Source organism: Pelodiscus sinensis, chromosome 15 (assembly GCF_052426305.1).
Source record: "Pelodiscus sinensis isolate ZL-2025 chromosome 15, ASM5242630v1, whole genome shotgun sequence".
NCBI classification, from domain to species: Eukaryota; Metazoa; Chordata; order Testudines; family Trionychidae; genus Pelodiscus; species Pelodiscus sinensis.
Genome location: NC_143066.1, coordinates 4,356,524 through 4,376,428, shown reverse-complemented (window position 1 = coordinate 4,376,428; position 19,905 = coordinate 4,356,524). Strand labels below are relative to the sequence as shown.

The following is a 19,905-nucleotide window of genomic DNA, read 5'->3' as shown; positions in this document are numbered from 1 at the left end:
TCTCTCCCCACCCCGTTCATGCCTCTATAAAACCTGCAACTGAAACTTAGAGTTCTGAGCCAGTGTTGCTGACAGCGAAGGAATTCTCCATAAAGTCCCCTGGCAAAATAGATAGTCTCCCTCTAGTACAGTATGTGGTCCAAGAGGATAGTAACGTACTGCTGCTCCCCTATCCTGTTGCTGCCCAGCGTCTTATCTTTGTTGGGAAAGATCTGCACTGTAGAGCTAAAGGTTGCATTAGTATCAAGTTAATCTAGCCTGAGACTGTTGTTACATTATGCTTTTGGAAACGTTAAAATAATACACAACAGCTTCTAATGCTGTGCACTTAGTCATTGTGCTTGCATTGAAGGTTATAGGTAGGCTTTTGAAGTAGCTCAGGTTGTCTGAATATTATTAAACTGATACCAAATCAGTTTTGAAAAATATCTGAAGTTCCATTCAGATTTATGGTGCTATGGAAACAGATATTATCTTGGGCTTGAAGACAACTTATGAATATTAATGCGCATGTTTTGTTGATACTTGATTTTCCCAGAGGAGCTTCTGAATAACTTTGCCCAGCAGATAGGCGCCTGGAGATTCTGCCTCTATTTCCTGTCGAGCACAAGAAATGACTACGTAATGATGTACAGTTTGACGGTGTTTGAGGTGAGACAGAAGGGTAAACGTATCCAGAATACCATAATTGCCTTGATTAGTGGATTCTTCAGCTTTAACTCTCATTTGGTGTGATTTGTGTTTGGAATAGTTCTGGGAATGTTTTTTTTTTTTTTAATTGAATAGTTCTGTATTGTTTTTAATACTAAAGTGAAAATCAACTGAAGTGCACATGGGCATCACTTGCTGTTATAGGTCTCTTGTAATGGACATTTTTAAAAATGCAGTGTGGGAAGGAATACAATGGAATATTAATCCTTGCATACAGGTTGCTGATTTTAGGTGATTAGGAATTGCCTAGAATTTAGGAGATGGTCTTACATTTTGATATAATTCACAGACTATGAATGGATCCTTCAGAATAGATCTTTCATATCCTTTACAGATCAGAAATGGTGTCTTGGTTATGTATGGCTAGATACCACAAATTAGCATAAAGGGTATAACAACATTCCTTGTATTTTATGGGATCTAAGAGTTCTGGGTGGCAGCTCACCCTACCTTGCCTATGAATTAGTCAAAGATGTAATATCTTCTGGAAGACCACATTCTTCTTTGTTACCTAGCTATTAAAGAGAGCCAGGTGAAAGTTTGAAACCTCAAATGTTAAATCTCTCTGTTTAGAACCTGAAATTTTGAAAATTAATTCCAGCTATTAGCACTGTTTGATCAGCTTTATATGTGAACAGAGACTTTTTCACAAGCAGGACAGTAAACCCAAAACTTATTCCAAGAGGTTTATGGGGGCTTGATATTTGCTGGAAGAGTTGGAAAAATAACAGCGGAGATTTAATGAAAATATTGTCCCCTTCCTTCCCCTCAATGTCCCCTGCCAGTGCCCACACTTCTCTCCTTTCAAAGGAATACTGCTAGTGGACCTTTGGGGAAAAGGGAGTTTGTTACCAAAAATATTGGGCTGGGGAAGAAAGCTACCAGTTTAAAATCTCATATGCATGGGAGAAGTCTCCTATATACACAGTACAGCGCTGCAATTGCTCCTAATACAGACTTTTGGTAAGGGTCCTCTGGGTTGTGGGTTTTGTCAATGTCCTGTATTCTTCCTATAAGCACTTTCTTTGTCTGTGTTAACCTGTAGCTCTGGATGCTGGCTCTATTCCATATAATTTTGACCTTTTGGGGAGACTTCATGGTGGCTTCAAGTCTAAATTACACTGAAGCCTGAATACTGTGAATTGGCTTGTTGTGCCATAAGGAAAGCTTCCTAGCTTTTATAATACTCCTCCTGCCTGGATAAGCTATTTCTTTAATTTCTGCCTGCCATGTGCTTGAAAATGGGTAGAAGCAGGCTTCCTGAAGCTATTATCCTCAAACATCTACTTAACAGGCTCAGCTACTAATAGCCACTAATATTGTAAATGGGGTTTCAGCATTGCAGGAAAAATGCTTCGCAACTCTGCCTTCATACGGATTTTTGTCATTAAGGGAGTTAGAACTCCTTTGCTAAAGTAAGCACTCTTCCATTAAAGGCCTATTAACGTAGAACATCTCTTTCTACATTTAAAAATTTCAGGATGCCACATTACATCACTTTCATCCAAAGCAGAGCTTGGTTCTCATTCTGCCTTATGTTTCTTTATTTACTACTAGAAGATTGACCCAGCATTGCCTGGGTCCTTAACTCAAATAAGTTTTCTTTTTCTTCATTTATAGTGTTGCTTTGGGGTGCGACTGGAGATGAGGGGTTCAGAATCAGGCTGCCTGAGGGGGAGAGCACAATCCCAGCCCCTTCTCACCACAGTAGACACACAGGCAAACTTTAAAATAGCTGTCCCTTTCTCCACCCCTGCTGGCCCAGTGGGGTTATAGCTATGCTGGTCTCCTCTCTGGCCCCTTTCTGCCCTCTACCAGACCCCTCCTTTTCCATTTTTATGAGAAACAGTTGAATTCCAGGCTAACCAAACCTTAGCCTTGTTAAGCTCTGATGAGAGGAAGGTGAATACCACATTTGGTGGGCCTCGCTCTTAACATTTAGGAGGAGCTCTTGAACAGATATGGATGTGTAAGAGAACCTAGATGTCCCTGGTTAAGAGGGCAGTGAGTCTTTATTTGCAAAACTAGACCTGCTCCAGCCTGCATAGTTTATTCTGAGACTCGCCAACCAGTGACTGTTTTACAGGTTCATAAAACCACTGGTTCATTCTCGGGAAGTTAAATATCGGTTCATTGAATAGTTGGTTAACCTCCATTCATTCTTCTTGGTTACTCGACTATTCTATAGTACCCAGGGGGTGGGGCCAGCAGCCAGTACACTCTGGCCTGACTCCAAAGGACCCCCTGCCACTCTGCGCTGCTGCCTCTATCAGCGTGGGGTGCCAGGTGGGAGCTGGTCTGTGAGGGGAGACAGTTTAAAAACCAGCTCCCCTCATGGACCGGCTGCCTGTCGCTCCGCGCTGCTGCCTCTGATACAGAGGCAGCAGTGTGTGGTGGCAGTAGCCCCTGTCCAGGGGGAGGTCTGAGCTCCTGGTCCCAGCAAGAGCTGAGACTGAGCTAGGCTGCCTGCCTGCTTAGCTCCTAATACACTTTAAATGCACAGCCACAGCAGGGGGAGGTCCTGGATCCATTGCAAGATAGGACTGAGTGGGCTGCTGGCCAGCCTGCTAAAAAATTTTCTGGTGGGAGGGGGGAGGAAGTAGAGAAATGCGTGTAGTCTATGGCATTAACCTATAAGCTTTTGCTTATCAGTTAATTGAGTACACTATTACATCCCTAGGTCATTCAGGCCATGCTAGTAGAAAAAAAGATAGTATAGTAGTGGAAATTAACAATTTTCTATCCCGAGAAATATAAGTAAATGCGTTTTGATGCACAGGACATACATTTGACATTTGGTGTTTGAGCTGCTCTTTGGTGAGTTCTCTGTACCCTATTTAACATAGAATGCTGCTTACATTTAAAGCACTTTACAAACATTAAGCAATACCTCTCCCAGTTCTGTGAGGGGCCTGTCTCACTAACTCCTACATCAGTTTCTTCATCTCTAGATGTGCCCAGGGTCACACACAATCACTGTTAAGGGCCAGATTAAGTTCTTGTGCTCAAGATTGTAATCACTGTGACCATTATATCACATCTGTCACAACACGTAACTATATTTACTGCCAAAGCCAGGTAACTATCGAAGTAGCAATACGTGCGACTGCTGACTTAACCGATTAGGGTAGTTTTGGCCCATACACTAGGGGTACGTCTACATTGGCCCCTTTTCCGGAAGGGGCATGGTAATTTTTGAAATCGCAATAGGGAAATGCGCAGGGGATTTAAATATCCCCCGCGGCATTTAAATAAAAATGTCCACTGCTTTTTTCCGGCGCCCTTTTTTCCTACTTCGAAGTAGGAATAAGATCCTCCGGAAAAGGGCGCTTTTTCCGGAGGATCGGGGCCAGTGTAGACGCTCTTTTCCGGCTTTTCTAAAAGCCGGAAAAAAGCGGGGGACATTTTTATTTAAATGCCGCGGGGGATATTTAAATCCCCCGCGCATTTCCCTATTGCGATTTCAAAAATTACCATGCCCCTTCCGGAAAAGGGGCCAATGTAGACGAGCCCTAGGTGAGGATGACACGCTTATAGTTGTAAAACTCTGCAAATGAAATATATTGAAACACTAATTTTTCCCTAAGCATTGCCTAATAAATGTCTGCTCCTCCATCTGGTTCTCCAGACCTAGTGTCTAACCACTGAGTATAATGTTGCTCTATAACCAGTTCTCCGTGTGCCTTTTTAAGATCTACTAAATCAGGGTGTGCCTCTCTTTCAGAATCTGATCAATAAGATGTGGCTTGGGGTCCCATCTCAAGATAAAATGGAGATCCGCAGCTGCCTGCCCAAACTCTTATTAGCTCACCACAAAACACTGCCTTACTTTATCCGGAACAAGCTCTGCAAAGTCATCGTGGACATTGGTCGACAAGACTGGCCTATGTTCTACCATGACTTCTTCACAAATATCTTACAGGTAAGGGTGTTCTGGGGAAAGTGGGAGAGTCAGGAAATCTTTAGTGCACTTTGTGGAACACTTTTGTCTAAATTAAAAGCTACCTTTAATGGGAAGAGGGGTGGCTAAGAAAAAACTTTTAAATAAGCAAAGGACTAGACTTGATGCCCTCTCGAGGTCCCTTCCAGTTCCTTTGTTCTATGATTCTCTGATTATAACGATCTTATGAATTTATTCATTGATCATTTTTCTTTTGGAAAAAGCTGAAGAGGAAGCAAAAATTGCTTTTCTTTTCCACCTTCATTATGTTGACAAATAGTCAGCTATTAGCCTCTACTATAATTCTCAGGTTTCAAAGTCAGAAGCGACCATTATGACCATCTAGTCTGACAGCTTGTATAACAAAGGCCATAAAATGTCCTCAAAATAATTCTTATTCTGAAAAACATCTCCTCTTGATTTAAAAATTGTATGTGATGGAGACTCCACTAGGAGCCATAGTAAATTGGTCCAGTGGCTACTTATAAAACGAGCAGTCCTGTGGCACCATAGAGACTACAAAAATATATAGGATCATGAGCTTTCATGGGCAAAACCCACTTGCTCAGGTGACCTTTGTCAGACAAAGTTGGTTTCATTATAACTTTCAAATCCTTTCCAACTGTACCACTTCCTAGTCTGTAGCAACACCATTTTGTAATTGTGCATTTTATTTTTTCCTTTCTAAATGCAGAGTACTACACTTGTCTTTATTGAATGTCATCCCTTTCATTTCAAACCAACGCTCTAATTTGTCAAGGCTGTTCTGAATTCTAACCATGTTCTCCAAAGTGCTTGCAACTCCTCCGAGCTTAGTATCATCTGCAAACGTTATAGGTGTATTCTCCGCTCTATTATTAAAGTAATTAATGAAAATATTGACTAGCACTGGACCGAGGGCAAACCTTTGCCCTCCCAGTTTGACAGTATTCCATTGATAGCTACTCTCAAGAGTGGTGGGTGAATAGCTGGCTTGAAGAGGCTAGTTCAAGTCCTGCCCATTCTGTACCCATTGTGGCTGCTGTCCCCTACCCCAAGGCTAGAGGCTCTACTCCAGCTCTATTCAACCCCTGACTGCCCTCGGGCCAGCCCTCCCTCAAAAGCTCCTCCTGGCCAAGCTGCCAGCACCCCACCAAGCTACCTCACTCTCCCCCCCACACACACGCACCACCCCGAACGTGGCAGCACGGCCCCAATGCTGGATGGCTGCAGCTCCAGCAGGCTTCCTAGAGAGCAGCTTGCAGACGTAGGAGGCAGCCTGGTTTGGGAGGAGAGTGGATGTCCGTGGCCTCCCCTGACTATTAGGGAAGGCCTTGTCTTTCCTTGTCTTCACTATGCGCTGCCCATGGCTACTCCAAGTGCAGTTTTTCTACTGGTGTGCATCCACCATATAGTAGTTTTAGCCAGTGAATGATGTCCTAATGCATGTATAACTCAACTCACCTGAGTAGAATGGAGTTGCTGCCGTGCATCATGAGGCCTTGCGGAAGTTGGCTGCCATTAACGTTTATCAGCAACATAAACTAGAACATGAAAAATGTGCCAGCCTGACCGTCACCAATTAGACATGCCATGATCACTACCTCCAGGATGCTCAGAGTTTCCAAAATTGAAACTCCCTACAGTTTTGTCTACGCTGGCTCTTTTTCACTTGTGTAAAGTGTTGGGTTTTTTTAAATGCATTTCAGGCTAAACTAGTTTCTGATCAAGTTTGACAATATGAATGGGGCAAAAAACACATAAAGCCATTAGACTTATGACTTCCAGCAGTTACCCTATTATTGGGCTATTTTTAGCTATACTTGAAGAGGGAGTAGTGAATGCATGGCATCTGGTGTTTTGGGCTAAAAGTAAAGGCTCCTTTAAGTTTTGAAAATAGTTTGGGGTTCAACACATTCCCTAGTCTCTCACCTCGATTCTTGATTTTATTTTAATTTAATTTTGCCCTAATACCCACTCTGCTCTCTTCTGCACATGTTCGGGAAAGGAAAAGTCTCACTTTAAAGTAAATGTGACTTTTAATAGTATCAAAGTGAGTATGCTGGAGGAGACTAGAGAATCCTTAATTACCATTTCTTTTGATTAAATTTTGGCTGTAGGTACTTGTGGTCCAGTGCTAATATTATGGAGATCTAAGTTCCCTCTAGTGTAAGGCTGCCCTTGCTGTAAGTCCAAAATACGTTCCAAACAACTTGGACTTACAGCTAAACAACTTCAAGCAGAGAATTTTTTTCCCACGGCTGACTTCCATTTGTGCAAACGTGGGGTTTGGTTTATTTGTTTATTTGCACGACTTAAGAGCGGGGAATGGGAGGACTTAAAATGTATCCATTCCTACAAGCATCAACGAACAAATGTATACCTGGGCGACTTATAGCAGGGATGCCTTGTAACCGCTTGGCTGGTGGCATACGTTTGTGCCATGAAAAGACTACTTCAGGAGCAACTTGTCTTTTAAAGTGGTCTGTGAGGCAGGCCCTGTGAGTGGTGACCTCTACAAAGCAAGAGGGGACAGACTCTGAATTGTGAACATTTTGGAGCAGGGAACATGTGTGACAGCATGAAGGCTCTATCATAAGGAATCCCATACTACTTGAATTGACATGACATATGATGATAAACTGGTGCTTCAGGAAAACCAGGAGCCATAGTTCTATTCCCCCCAAAGGATACTGCAGATATGCTCTCGTGGTCAGCATGACCTCAGAAATTTGGGCGTGTCCATAAACTGTCAGCAGGAAGGCTGATCTTGTGGGCTTCAGTATCAATCAATGAACAAAATGTCAGTGACATTATTCACATTTCATTTGTTCTTCCAGTTGATACAGTCCCCTGTGACCACTCCTCTTGGGCTGATCATGCTGAAGACAACATCAGAAGAGCTGGCCTGTCCCAGAGAGGACCTTAGTGTGGCACGGAAAGAAGAGTTACGTAAACTGCTCCTGGATCAGGTACAAACGGTACTTGGGCTTCTCACAGGTAAGTGAAACTACACTTGTAGGGTTGGAATGAACACCTGCCCAGCCCCTTTCTGCAAAGTGTGTGAATGTCAAATGCTGGCAGACTTGCAGCCAGTGAAACAAGAACCCTGCTAGTTATGTAGTGATTGCTTCCTGCTGGCTGAGTTCTCTGCTGTGTAAATAGCTTCTTGAATCGTTTATAATGAAATCTGATGCTTAAAACTAGAGTATGCAGAACAGTAGCTGTAATAGCTCTGCTTGGGCAGCTTTGTTTATAAAGATAGACTTGGACCAAGCAGATATACTAGCATGCATGAGAACTTCCTGTTTTCTTTAATGCTTCATTTATAAAGTGCCGTACCTGTTCTAGTCTCCCTAATCACATGGGGAGGATACTTTATTTGTCTTGTGTGCTGTCACTGCAGTAAAAAAGGAATAAAGATCTAGCCTATACATCTGCAAGTATCTAGCTCTGATAGACTTCTCAGGTCAGTTGCACATACTTTGAGGTAGCTACCCTAAACTGAGTTTGGAGTAAAGATGCCGGCCTTGTATGACATATCTCTGAACCTAGCTGGGCTCACAGTACTCTTCCTCTTTCTTGGCAGGTATTTTAGAGAGCATCTGGGACAAACATAGTGTTACTGCTGCCACTCCACCACCATCCCCAACTTCAGGAGAAAGTGGTATGGACTCACTAAAATGTAGTACTTAATATTTATACATTGACCGTGGATTTTGGTTGCTAACATAAATCAAAACCGCTACGTAGCACAGATCCCTCCCTGTCATCATACCTCCTTCCGGAATGGTGATCCATAGTCACAGATGCATGACTGGAAAGATATGCCTTGTGCTGTGGTTTGAAAGCCACCAGATTTAGGTGGGCAAAGGCACCAGAAACCTGCAAAATTGGGGAGAGGGGGAAGCAACCATGATGGGCCAGATTTGACTAGTGTTGGAAGCCCATGTGCTCAGTGAGAGTGCCACTCACTCAGGTTCAGCCCAGCCGTCCCTTTGCCCTACCAATCGGGAAGGGGCTTCACCATTACCCCACCCAACTCCCGTCAGTGCCGTTCCCATCTGATGCGTTGTTCAGATCTCTAAAGGGAGTGGTGGGACATGGCTCCATCTTAAGAAGAAAGCCCTGTGGGGGCGAGGCCAATATTCCCCCTCATTTTCCCACCCTGCGAGCAGACTGAATCGTATGTGCCCTAGTACGGACATCACCTTTATATCAGGGCACATAACAAAATTCATGTGGGGGAGGTGGGGCTGAGGGGTTCAGAGTATGGGAGGAGGCTCAGGCCTGGGGCAGAGGGTTGGGGGTCTGGGGCATGAGGGAGTTTGGATGCAGGATAGGTGCCCCTTTTCTGGCCATGGCAGGTCCAGGCTGGGGGTGGGTTTGGCTGAGGGAGAGGCTCTGGCTTGCAGCGGAGCTGCGGTTGTGGGAGGGGCACTATGGCTACAGAAAGTCCAGGCCAGACCTGGGTTTGGGCCATGGCAGGTTAGAGACCAGGCTAGATTGGGGCCGGGGGACGGACCACAGCAGGTCCCCGAGTGGGCGTGTGTGCTAAGTAGGCTGCTGCGTAGCCATATAGCGTATGGGGAACTTAGGTTAAGGCCCTTTTGTGTGTTCCCTTGTGTCTGGCACATGTGGGACCACCGAAGGATGCAATCTCCAGGGCTGAGGATTCTCCACTGAAAATGGGCTACCTCCATTTGAGACAGCACATGTGGCATGTACGTGGTCAGCTCCTTTCCTGTTGCAGTGCTGCAGAGGAGGAAAGGCTGTTGAAACTTAGCCAGTTCCCACACTGAGAGACAACAAAGGGTTGGTTTGCATCTATGAACTGCAGCTGTAAGTGCACGGGAAGTCAAGAGTGACTGCAATCTTAGCTGATTTAGAAGTTCCAAGGCCAGAAGATCTGGTGTGACCTGTAGTTTATAATGTAGCTGTGGCTTTCAGCTCCATATCAGTAAATTAAACCAATACTCTCTCCCCACTTCCCCTTCCGACTGTACACACCGCCTCCTGCACATTACCATTAGGACAAGGAGCTGCCTTTGAGCTTGGCTGTGCATCTGCTTCACAGCCGACTCATGCTTGTCTTGCTTCACTAGCATTGAAAATGGAGCGTGCACATTGCTTAAATGACGTAAGATCAAATCATGCATATTACACTTCTGCAATTTGGAGGAAAGAGCTTATAAGTTCAGGGGATAAAACAGTAGCAAATCCCACCCTACCATTCTGAGGCCTATGAGTTTTCTTACAGTTGCGTGTATCAAATGGTCTGAGTTGGGCTAGGCTTCTGTCTGCAGCAACTACATCTGTTGTAGCCCTTTCTTCCTCCCTTCTTCTGAGAAACAATATTGTGATGCAATTTCACATCTAGCTGTATATAGTAGAGCTTCATTGAAACAGCTGTTAAATTAAAAACCTCACCAAGCTGGCTCTGCCCTCCACAGGAAGATTTCACAAACCTGTGCTGCTTGAAGATGTTGAGGACAATCTAAAATGTCAAGTCTCATGAAGCAAAGAGGAAATTCCTCTACCTAAACAGTGGCTTTTATTTCTTCACGCTAGTGTTGACACTCAATTGCAGTAAAAGCTTCTGGAGCATCCTGTGGATTAATACAGTTCTTCTTCCTCTAGTAAAACTACAGATGTGTTTTGGAGCAGATTCCACTTCTGGCTTGCCATTAAGAGCAACTAGTCGTCTGGACTGCTACAGACCACTTCACTGTGCTCTAACTAGAGCACTTTGTTGACTGAGATTGAGTAATTCCAAAGTAACCAACTGAAAGAACTAAAATTTACAGTACGGCAGCTTTGGAGACTGCACATTAGTATATTAAAAACAAGTAGTCCTTGTGGCACTTCAGAGACTAATCAAAAGCTCAGAATCATGAGCTTTTGTGTTTAAAACCCACTTCATCATATGAATTGGAGTAGAAATAACCGAACACGCCCATCCATCCATCCATCAGCAGAAGTACCTGTCAGTTGTAGGACCCGTGTTAATGAGGCTAATTAAATGTGTCCCATAAGTAGCTTCTGATGTGTAAATGTAGATGTTAAAGACAGGAGAAACTGGCCAATTCCAGCTTGTTTTAGGTCTCTCAACTTCAGTGCCACCTGCTGTAGTGTGTCTTAGACTGAAACATCGGTCAGTCTGAAATTTTAGAACACAATGGCGTGAGAAGGGGTTGGCCGGTATGTGTTGTAGAATCATGTAGCTGTTAATGCAATGTTGCATTGAACACTTGTTAGACATGTTACTTGTTAGCTGCATAAAGAGCTGCAATTACACGCAAAAAAAATTGCTTTTCATTTAACTCTACACATCCAGTTGTACACTGAGATTTAGGAGTGCATGTGCTTTATTTCCTAGGTGGAGACCTGTTAAGAAGCTTGTTACAGAGTCCCAGTGCGGCCAAATTATTGAATCAGCCAATCCCTATCCTTGATACAGAGAGTGAATATATTTGTTCTCTTGCATTGGAGTGCCTGGCCCACCTCTTCAGCTGGATCCCTCTCTCCGCCAGCATCACCCCTTCGCTCCTCACCACCATATTCCACTTTGCCCGCTTTGGCTGCGACACCCGAGCTAGGAAGATGTCCTCTGTCAATGGCAGCAGCCAGAACTCTGTCTCGGGTCAAGAGCGTGGCAGGCTAGGGATCCTGGCTATGTCTTGCATCAATGAACTTATGTCAAAGAACTGCGTGCCTATGGAGTTTGAGGAGTATTTGCTGCGGATGTTCCAGCAGACGTTCTACCTCCTGCAGAAGATTACGAAGGAGAACAACGCCCACACGGTGAAGAGCCGGCTAGAGGAACTGGATGAAAGGTAAAACAAATCAGCCAGCTAAGTAATGTAGGTAGGAGCTTTTGCTTCCTAAAAAGCTGTCTCTTCTGACTTGCTGTCATGCATGGTGTGTTTTAATCACCTTTTTTACAGAGCTCTGTGCTGCTGAAGGAGGGCAGGCAGGTAGGTGTGTCCAGGTGAGTTGGTGGCAGGGGGGTTAATTGTGCAAAGTGACTGGTAGTGTAGGTTTGTATTCTTTCCTGTCCTTTTCCTCCCACTCCCCCATTCGTTACTGTTTGACTGCAGGTGTGAGGTGGCACAAGAGCTGAGTCTGCCCTTCATTCAGTTGCAGCAGAGCAACGGAAGCGGCACAGTGAGGTAAAGGAATTGCAGTATTCCCTTTCTGGTTGGTATCTGCCCTCTGTGTGTTTTTCAAGTCATGTTCCAAAGGAGTGGGCGATATGCACCAGCCGCTCCATGGCTTTGAAGGGAATGAAACCTGGTCAGTTTCACACCTTCTGCTGGGAGTTGAGAAATGTATTTGTTTAAAAACAGTCAGCATTAGAAGATTTCTCATGAAGAAATGCTTCCACTTGTGTTGTCGGGAGGGAAACTTTTGTTGTGATTGAACTTCTCATGTGTTGCAATAGTCATTATTGTGGCATAGCAGACAGCTACTGATGTTCGTTTCTGTCACAGCACTGCTGTAGGTCTTTAGCTTTGGGACCTGGGCCGTCGTCTCCTGCTAATGTTGGCAAGATATCTTTTCTGATGTTGTAATTATGCAGATGTATCCAGATTCCCAATTGTCCCACGTTGCTGTGGATGCATGTTGACAGAAGTAGATGAGCATGGCACTGCACTACCAGTCTGCTAAATCATTGATCTTCTTCCCAGACATGGCACCCGCTTTTCGGTCAAAAGGTTAATGAGCGTCCTCAGTAGAGGTGCTTTATAACTTCAGCCCAGGTATAGGCCTTGATTTAGCAAAACCAGGCTAATGTCTTTCTCCACAGGCAGTGGAAGTTCTGCTAGAGCTCAGTGTGATGTTTATATGTTGCACTCATTTTGTGTTCTTTTGATGTAGCTCATGTTCAGAGATCTTGAGGTCCATAAGTGAATTTGCCTTTTTTTAAAAATGTTTAATATGATTTGAATCTGGGAGGTAGCCTAGCTATTTTGGTTTCTCTTCAGCTTTTCCATGAGTGAAACATTCTCTGGACTGGTTGTCCTCCTATCCCTCCCTCTCCTGAACTAAAGAATCTGCAGTTTGTCAATTGTTTTCCCTTTCTTTGTGTTCACGTTAGCTACGCTTTGAATTCCAAGACTTGAAAACTTGGAAGTGACTCAAGTCAAGTTACCTTTCCACTTGCCACTTTTAACCTGGCGTGCTGCTGGACAAAGCTGGCATTGTTGCAAAAGAGTATGAAATTATATAGCAATACTGTATCCTCTACTTCTGTTGCCTTGCGTTTACTCTTCCCTCAGACAGGAGTGTGACATGGGGGGGATGGTTAGTTACTAGTTACTTTGTCATGGAGTTAGCACAGTTCTGAGCCTTCTAGATCTTGAATTTGTAAGCCAGTTCAGAAAATGTATACCTTCACCATAGTTTGCAATTCCCTGCTTATGTGCTGTTTAATTTCACCTTGAATGAAACCCTAAGTGTAACAGGTAATTCCAAAGCTAGCGACAGGCTTAGTGACTCCTAGAAGCCTACATCTATATAAAAAGTACAGCAGATCTTGGCTTAAAAAAAGCCCTGAGCTTGGATAACTGTTTCCCAATAGATCACTCTAGTCTGGAAGTATTTGGCCAATGAGCAGTACATACCAAGTGGGAGTCCATCTTGCTAAGGTGCCGAAAGAGCTACAGGTTCAACCTCTCTAGTTCTGACTTCTGTAGTCCGACAGGATATATGATCTAGTGTCCCCAGGGGTGCTCCCAGACTGGAGCACTCGTGGGGGGAAAAGCCAGACCCTGAGCTCAGCAACTCCTGCCCTTCTCTCCCAGAGCTTCCAAAGCTGTGCTGTGTTCGGAGGGGTGTTCTAGGGGAAGAGGCAGGGCAGCCGCGGAGCCCTGCAGCCGGGCACCAGGAGTGCAGACTCACAGCCGGCAGCAACAGAGGAGCCAGCATTGCCCGAGTGGGGATTGGGAATAGACATGGCGGCCGTGGAGCCTCATGGCTGGGTGCCAGAAGCCCAGCCCCGTGGCTGACAGTGGGGACTGGTGTCCATGGACGTCAGTGCAGATCCATGGGGCTTTGCTCCTGCCCCCTGGCTGCAGGGCTTCACAGCCACCCTGCCTCTTACCCTGAGCGCCACTTCTCTCTTTGCTTGGTCAATGGCAGCCCCTCTGCTTCTGCCAGAGCGCCCCTGGTGTGAGATGGGCGAGGTCCCACGGATGTCGGACCAGAGAGGTACACGCCGTGTAAATATTGTCTCACTTCCAGCAATTGTGGGGTCCACAGGTTCATAGTGACCAGTCTGGGAACGATTCCACTTGTTGTTCTTGTTCAGCAGTGGCTCTCCAGTTTGGAGCTAGCTTTGTTCAGCTCAGAGTTAACAGTTTCTCTCACTGATGTGTGTCAGACAAATCCTGTGTTCCCCTCAGTGCAGCAGTAATAATGAGGGACTGTCGTTCCTGAGTGATACAATTTTGCCCCTAAAATTATTTTGGTGTCTTCAGCCGTGTGATATTTCTTGATCTTTTAGAACTGTAAATGTCACTTTAGGTGGGAGAGAGGGGTTTTTCTGCAGTGCAGTTCTGTAACTGCATCAGTGGGGTTCTTGGTATTAGTGTTCCACAATGGATGCTATGCAGCAATGCCAAACAGGTAGTTGTTTTCTTGCAGCTAATACATAATATAGGCTATCCTAAACTCCAGTAAAGCTCTGCATTGCACTGTGCATGTTCTCAACTCCACATTAGCAGCTCACACTGCAGTGACCTTCAGCAGTTATTTTAGCAGTGCTTCTTGAAGCTTTAAGTACTTACATTGCCATAGAAGTGTGTCTAAATTTTGATGACCGGTTCCTTTGTGGGCCCTTCACTTCATATACTGTAGCATCAGAAAGACATAGTCTTGATCATGGGATTGAATAATTCTAAGATCTGGGGGGGAAAACTGATAAGGAGTCTTTAAATTAAGATGGCTTCTTTTCTGAAAAGATGGTCTGGTCCACTCATGAGCTGTTGGATTGGATGCTGGAATTACACTGGAGGCTTGGGGAAGACAACCTAGTATCTCCATGTCACAGGGGTTGCCATTGTTACGCGTTTAATAAGAGAAAATCAATTCCCAGTGTCTGTGTTTCCCATTCACCAGTATCTCCGGAGTGCTACGTTCTGTTGACCAGCCCCATCCATATCTATAGGGTAGGATGGGTCTTGCTGCTAAATACTTGTAGCACTAAGGGGATTGCTTATCTGAAGGCCTTAATGAATTCGTATTGTTTTATCTGAACACTAAAGTTGCTTTTGACTAGACTGTCTTTTCTGCTGTGTTTCAGGTGTTAATGGAATGAAGGGTTGCCCGTCCTGTAGGTAATTGTTGCAGGGCTTTATATTTTAATTGTACTATTGGCTATTAAATGTAGTTTTTCTTTAATGAAAGGGTTTTGAGTGAATTTTTCACTATTTCAATTAAATTGTCCCCCCTGGCTTTCTTCGTGTTTTATAAGTTTTCTCTCCTTTTTCTTCTAGCTACATTGAGAAGTTTACAGACTTTCTGCGTCTCTTTGTGAGCGTCCATCTAAGAAGGATCGAATCATATGCTCAGTTCCCATTGGTTGAGTTTTTGGCTCTCTTGTTCAAATACACCTTTCATCAGGTACAGCACTGACCCTCTTCTTTTATCTGCCAGCCTTCTCCGTATGTTCCAATCATGTGTGAGATGAGTAAAAGAGAGCTTATGTCCCAGTACATCTGATAGCTCAAAGGCAAAACTTCATTTTCATGCTTTTTAGCAACTGACCCTCTTACCATGCAGATTTCTACTGGTTTAACATCGTGAGATTTCTGGAAACCTTTGTGCACTTTGCAATAGCATGACATGCAGGAAACCTTGCTCCTGGCCTCCAAATAGATGAAAACTATCAGATGTAGTTTTCTTGAATGAATGACTTGGCCAGCTTTTATGATCTTGTTTTAATTGGGTTTGGAGAAGCTTTTCTGAAAAGTCTCTAGACTGGGGAGAGGTGACGTTTTCTGTCACTTTAGAAACTGTTGCTTTTACAGCGTCTCTGAGGCCTTATTGGAGAGGAGAGGAGGGGTGGACTTTTTTTTCCAGAAACTGTGACCTCAGGCAGTGTTTCTCAACCAGTGGTACAAGTACCCTTGGGGGTATTTGAGAGAAGTCTGGGGAGGGTACATCAGCACAACTGTAATTTGGAGAACTGAATTTTTATTTAGATTTTACAGCATTGTATTATTTTTGTACTTTTTACAACCAAAAATTTCATTGCCCGCCCAGCTACGATGAAGTTGTTTAAACAAAATGTCTTGCAATGGTAGAAAAATAAATTGTGTGTCTGAAAACTGTAGGTACTGGGGGTGCTTACTCTTTATTTATTTATTTTAAAGGAGGTACTTTATAAAAAAAGGTTGAGAAACGCTGACCTAAAGCGAGGGTCCCTTATGCTGCAGCAAGATTAACAGCTTTCAGAGAATTCATTTAAACTTATAATTATTCATATGTTGTGACTGGGTGGGGAACTGAGACAGGAAGAAGGATACTTGCCTAGTTGGGTCAGAAGTAGGGATATAATACTGTAGTCAATTAACCGATAAGCAAAAGCTTATCAGTTCATGCTATAGACTACACACATTCTCTCTCTCTCCTCCTCCTCCCCTCCCTCCTGTGCCATTGCCAGTCAATTTTTTAGCATTCTGGCCAGCAGCCCTGATCAGTCCTGCCTTATGCTGGGTCTGGGATCTATCCCTGCTGCAGCTCTGCATTAAAAGTGTATTAGGAGCCAGGCGGGCAGGCAGCCCGACTCAGTTCTTGCTCCTGCTGGGTCCAGGAGCTCAGACCCCTCCCCTGGACAGGGGCTGATGCCACCCTGTGCTGCTGCTTCTGTATCAAAGGCAGCAGCATGGGGTGGCAGGGGGGCTCCTCGGAGGTGGGGCTGGACTGCACTGGCTGCTGGTCTCACCCCCTGGGGTTATAGACTAGTCGAGTAACTGATAGAAAGGAGTTCATGAGGTTATTGACTATTCAGTAACAGATATTTAACAACCCTAGTCAGAAGTGAGACTAGAACCTGGGGTAGGTCCTAAACTCAGATCTTACTCCCCTTTTGACAGTTCAGGCAAGTAGGGTTTTCCCAGAGACACTGAAAAATCCTCACTAAAGCAAATCTGCATGGATATGTCCTCCCATTTCTTTAAAGTACACCCAGCTCAAATTTTGGCTACACATGGCCTGCAGTGTGCTGTTCTCATGATGTTTAACATGGGGTTTTATGTATTTCAGCCTACCCATGAAGGTTACTTTTCTTGCTTAGACATTTGGACGCTCTTCTTGGACTATCTTACTAGTAAAGTTAAAAGTCGTCTAGCAGACAAAGAAGCAGTTCTCAACAGGTAAGCAACGGTATTCATTGCGGTGGGTCTGTCTTGCATTTCCTAATCGTTTTACCTGCGGAGCCATTATAACAAAATGTAGTTCAAGATGGTAGGTTCCATGTGCTTGTTCAGTTTAATACCTGATGCTAAAGAGGCAAGAACTGTTACAGTGGGTTGTGTGGCTTGCATGTGTTGATCTGGGGATGATGTGTTACTGCATGTGTGAAGCATCTAACAGTAACAGATGATCAGGTGGTTAAGTTTCTAGCCTTGGACTTGAGAGCTCTGGGGCCAGGTTCCTCGTATACCACAGACTCGCTCTGTGACCCTGGGCGAGTCACTTTGTCTTTCTATGCCTTAGTTTCCCTTTCAGTAAAATGGGGATAACACCACCACCTGCCTCATGGGGTGAGGATAAGCTTGGCTGCTACAGCTATGGAGACCATTAAAAGAGAACCATGTCCACTTGATTGAACAGCCATCCTGAGTCACCCTGAGTCACCGTGGCTTCTGACAGTGGCCAATCATGTGATCTATCCCCTGATTCCCATTCCCAGCATCTGACAAACAGAGGGCAGGGACACTTCAGAGCATGGTTTTGCATCCCTACCCACCCTGGCTAACAGCCATTGAGGGACCTAACCTCCATGAACTTATCTAGCTCTTTCTTGAATTCTGTTCGTTTTCATAACATCCTCTGGCATGGAGTTCCATAGGTTGGGTATGCGTTGAGTGAAGAAATATTTCCTTTTGTATGTGTTTGAATCTTGCTGTCTATTAATTTCATTTGGTGACCCCTAGTTCTTGTGTTAGGAGTAAATAGCACTTCCTTACTTTCTCCAAACCAGTCATGATTTTATAGACCTCTACTGTTACCCCGCTTAGTCATCTCTTTTCGAAGCTGAAAAGTCTGGCTTACTAATTTCTCCTCATATGGAAGCTATACTATACCCCTGATCATTTTTGTTGCCCTTTTCTGAATCTTTTCCAAATCTTTTTTGAGATGGGGGTACGCATAATATTCCAAATATGGACGTACCATGGATTTATATAGAGGCACTATGATATTTTCTGTCTTATTCTCTATCCCTTTCCTAATGTGTTCCAACATTGTTAGCTTTTTGGATTGCTGCTACACATTAAGTGGATGTTTTCAGAGAACTATTCACAATGACTCCATGATCTTTCATGAGTGGTAACAGCTAATTTAGACCCATCATTTTATATATGTAGCTGGAATTATGTTTACTTTGCATTTATCAACATTGAATTTCATCTGCTGTTTTGTTTCTCAGTTACTTACAACTTTAAATGCCTGGCTGTTCCATTGTCTTGTGCTGCTGCTGAAGTAGTAGGGGTCAGTGAACATCGCTCATTATCATTTTCCGACACACAGTTGACACATGTTTGATGTCCAAATGATTTCTTTACAAAGATCCTTGACTTAATATATTTCTAAGTGAACCTATAGTAAAGTGGCTATTAAAAACCAGGTTTTGAAGACTGTTCCCAGTTCAGGTTAAAGCATGGTTAAAAATACATGCAATGTATGACCATGGAAACCAGGAAAAACAAAATTTTATTAAAAGCGACAAGGAGTCCTGTGGCACCTTTATAGACTAACAGACGTATTGGAGCATAAGCTTTCGTGGGCAAAGACTCACTTTGTCAGATGCATGTAGTGGAAATTTCCAGAGGCAGGTATAAATATGCAGGCCAGAATAAGGCTAGAGATAACGAGGTTAATTCAGTTAAGGAGGGTGAGGCCCACTTCTTGCAGCTGATGTGGAGGTGTGTGAATTTTATTGATTAGAATATCTGATTATAATACTTTCTAACAAAGTCAAGAAAAGGATCTTAAAGTCATAAACCTAGATGTAACCTACACTTTAGACCAAAAATATAGCTAATGAATGATAGTTATCATTAATGAATCAGCAAGTTTTATACCAGCGTTTTAGAAACAAAGTTACTTGGTGAAAATTGCCATCAGGATAAGGGTATTGAACATATAACATAATGCACTAGGTAAGCAAAGTTAGCGGTTTCTCCTCTCTAGCTGCTTCACAGTTCAGTCCCTATTTTGTAGATCCCTTTGTTGCCACCATCTTGGAAGCTCTGGTGTGTTAAAACTGTTTAGCATGGAACAAGCTCTAAATACAAGTTCTGTATTTAAAGTGGGCAGATTTAAAACCCTCTACCATTTAGCAAGGTCTATGCTAACTACAAGAAGAGCCTTCCTTTCCCAGAGACCATGGTGTCTTGCCAAAAAAGGCATTCTAACATCATTCATCCAGGAACTAGCTAACCTGGCCAGCCCTTATCTGTTCCATGCGGGAAGTCACTTTATTGGATTTTTCAGGGGAGTTCAAATGTGAGAACATGTCGGTCTCAATAAAGTGTTCACCAAGCTGCACAGTTATGCTAGTTCTCCCTAGTCACTCCTCTTCTCCCTCTGGGGGGAGGGGGAGAAGAGAGAGAGAGAGCTTCTCAGATCAATATGTGGAAGAAAATTGTCACAATCATATATACCAAAGTGACACAATCAAAAAAATGAACACATATGAAAAGGACAGTTTTTGTGATAGATACAAATCAGAGCAATATTAATTTACTTTTTTTTTAAATAGAATATCTTTCTTTGACAATCAGAAATGTGGTGAGCTGCGTAAACTTTCTATTGTGTTTTCTGCAAAGATGCCTGTTAGCTAAAGCTTCTATGGCTCTATTGAACACGCAGAGAGTTGTAGAAGTGTTTATATGTCTTAATTTGATGATGTAGGTGTGGTTACACCACAGGCACTGCCGATGAAACTTCCTGTTCCCTGTGGTTTATGAATTGTACATTTTATCCGGTAGCACAACATGCCGTTTACTAAATCCAAGCTTACATCATCTTTTCAGTACCCGCCG

The 19,905-nt window shown here is 43.7% G+C and overlaps 1 protein-coding gene across 2 annotated transcripts in view; it reads left to right on the top strand.

Annotated features, from left to right (window-relative positions):
• Positions 1 to 19,905, top strand: part of XPO6 (exportin 6) — a 71,287-nt gene that overhangs the window by 26,596 nt on the left and 24,786 nt on the right. The window contains exons 3-10 of one of the 2 annotated variants that reach the window (XM_075899073.2): positions 539 to 651; positions 4,436 to 4,633; positions 7,471 to 7,630; positions 8,220 to 8,297; positions 11,010 to 11,466; positions 11,731 to 11,802; positions 15,130 to 15,256; positions 16,901 to 17,010. In XM_075899073.2, the coding sequence (XP_075755188.1) occupies positions 539 to 651; positions 4,436 to 4,633; positions 7,471 to 7,630; positions 8,220 to 8,297; positions 11,010 to 11,466; positions 11,731 to 11,802; positions 15,130 to 15,256; positions 16,901 to 17,010 (1,315 nt within the window). The remainder of the gene's footprint in view (positions 1 to 538; positions 652 to 4,435; positions 4,634 to 7,470; positions 7,631 to 8,219; positions 8,298 to 11,009; positions 11,467 to 11,730; positions 11,803 to 15,129; positions 15,257 to 16,900; positions 17,011 to 19,905) is intronic. The other variant, XM_075899074.2, reaches the window with a different exon arrangement.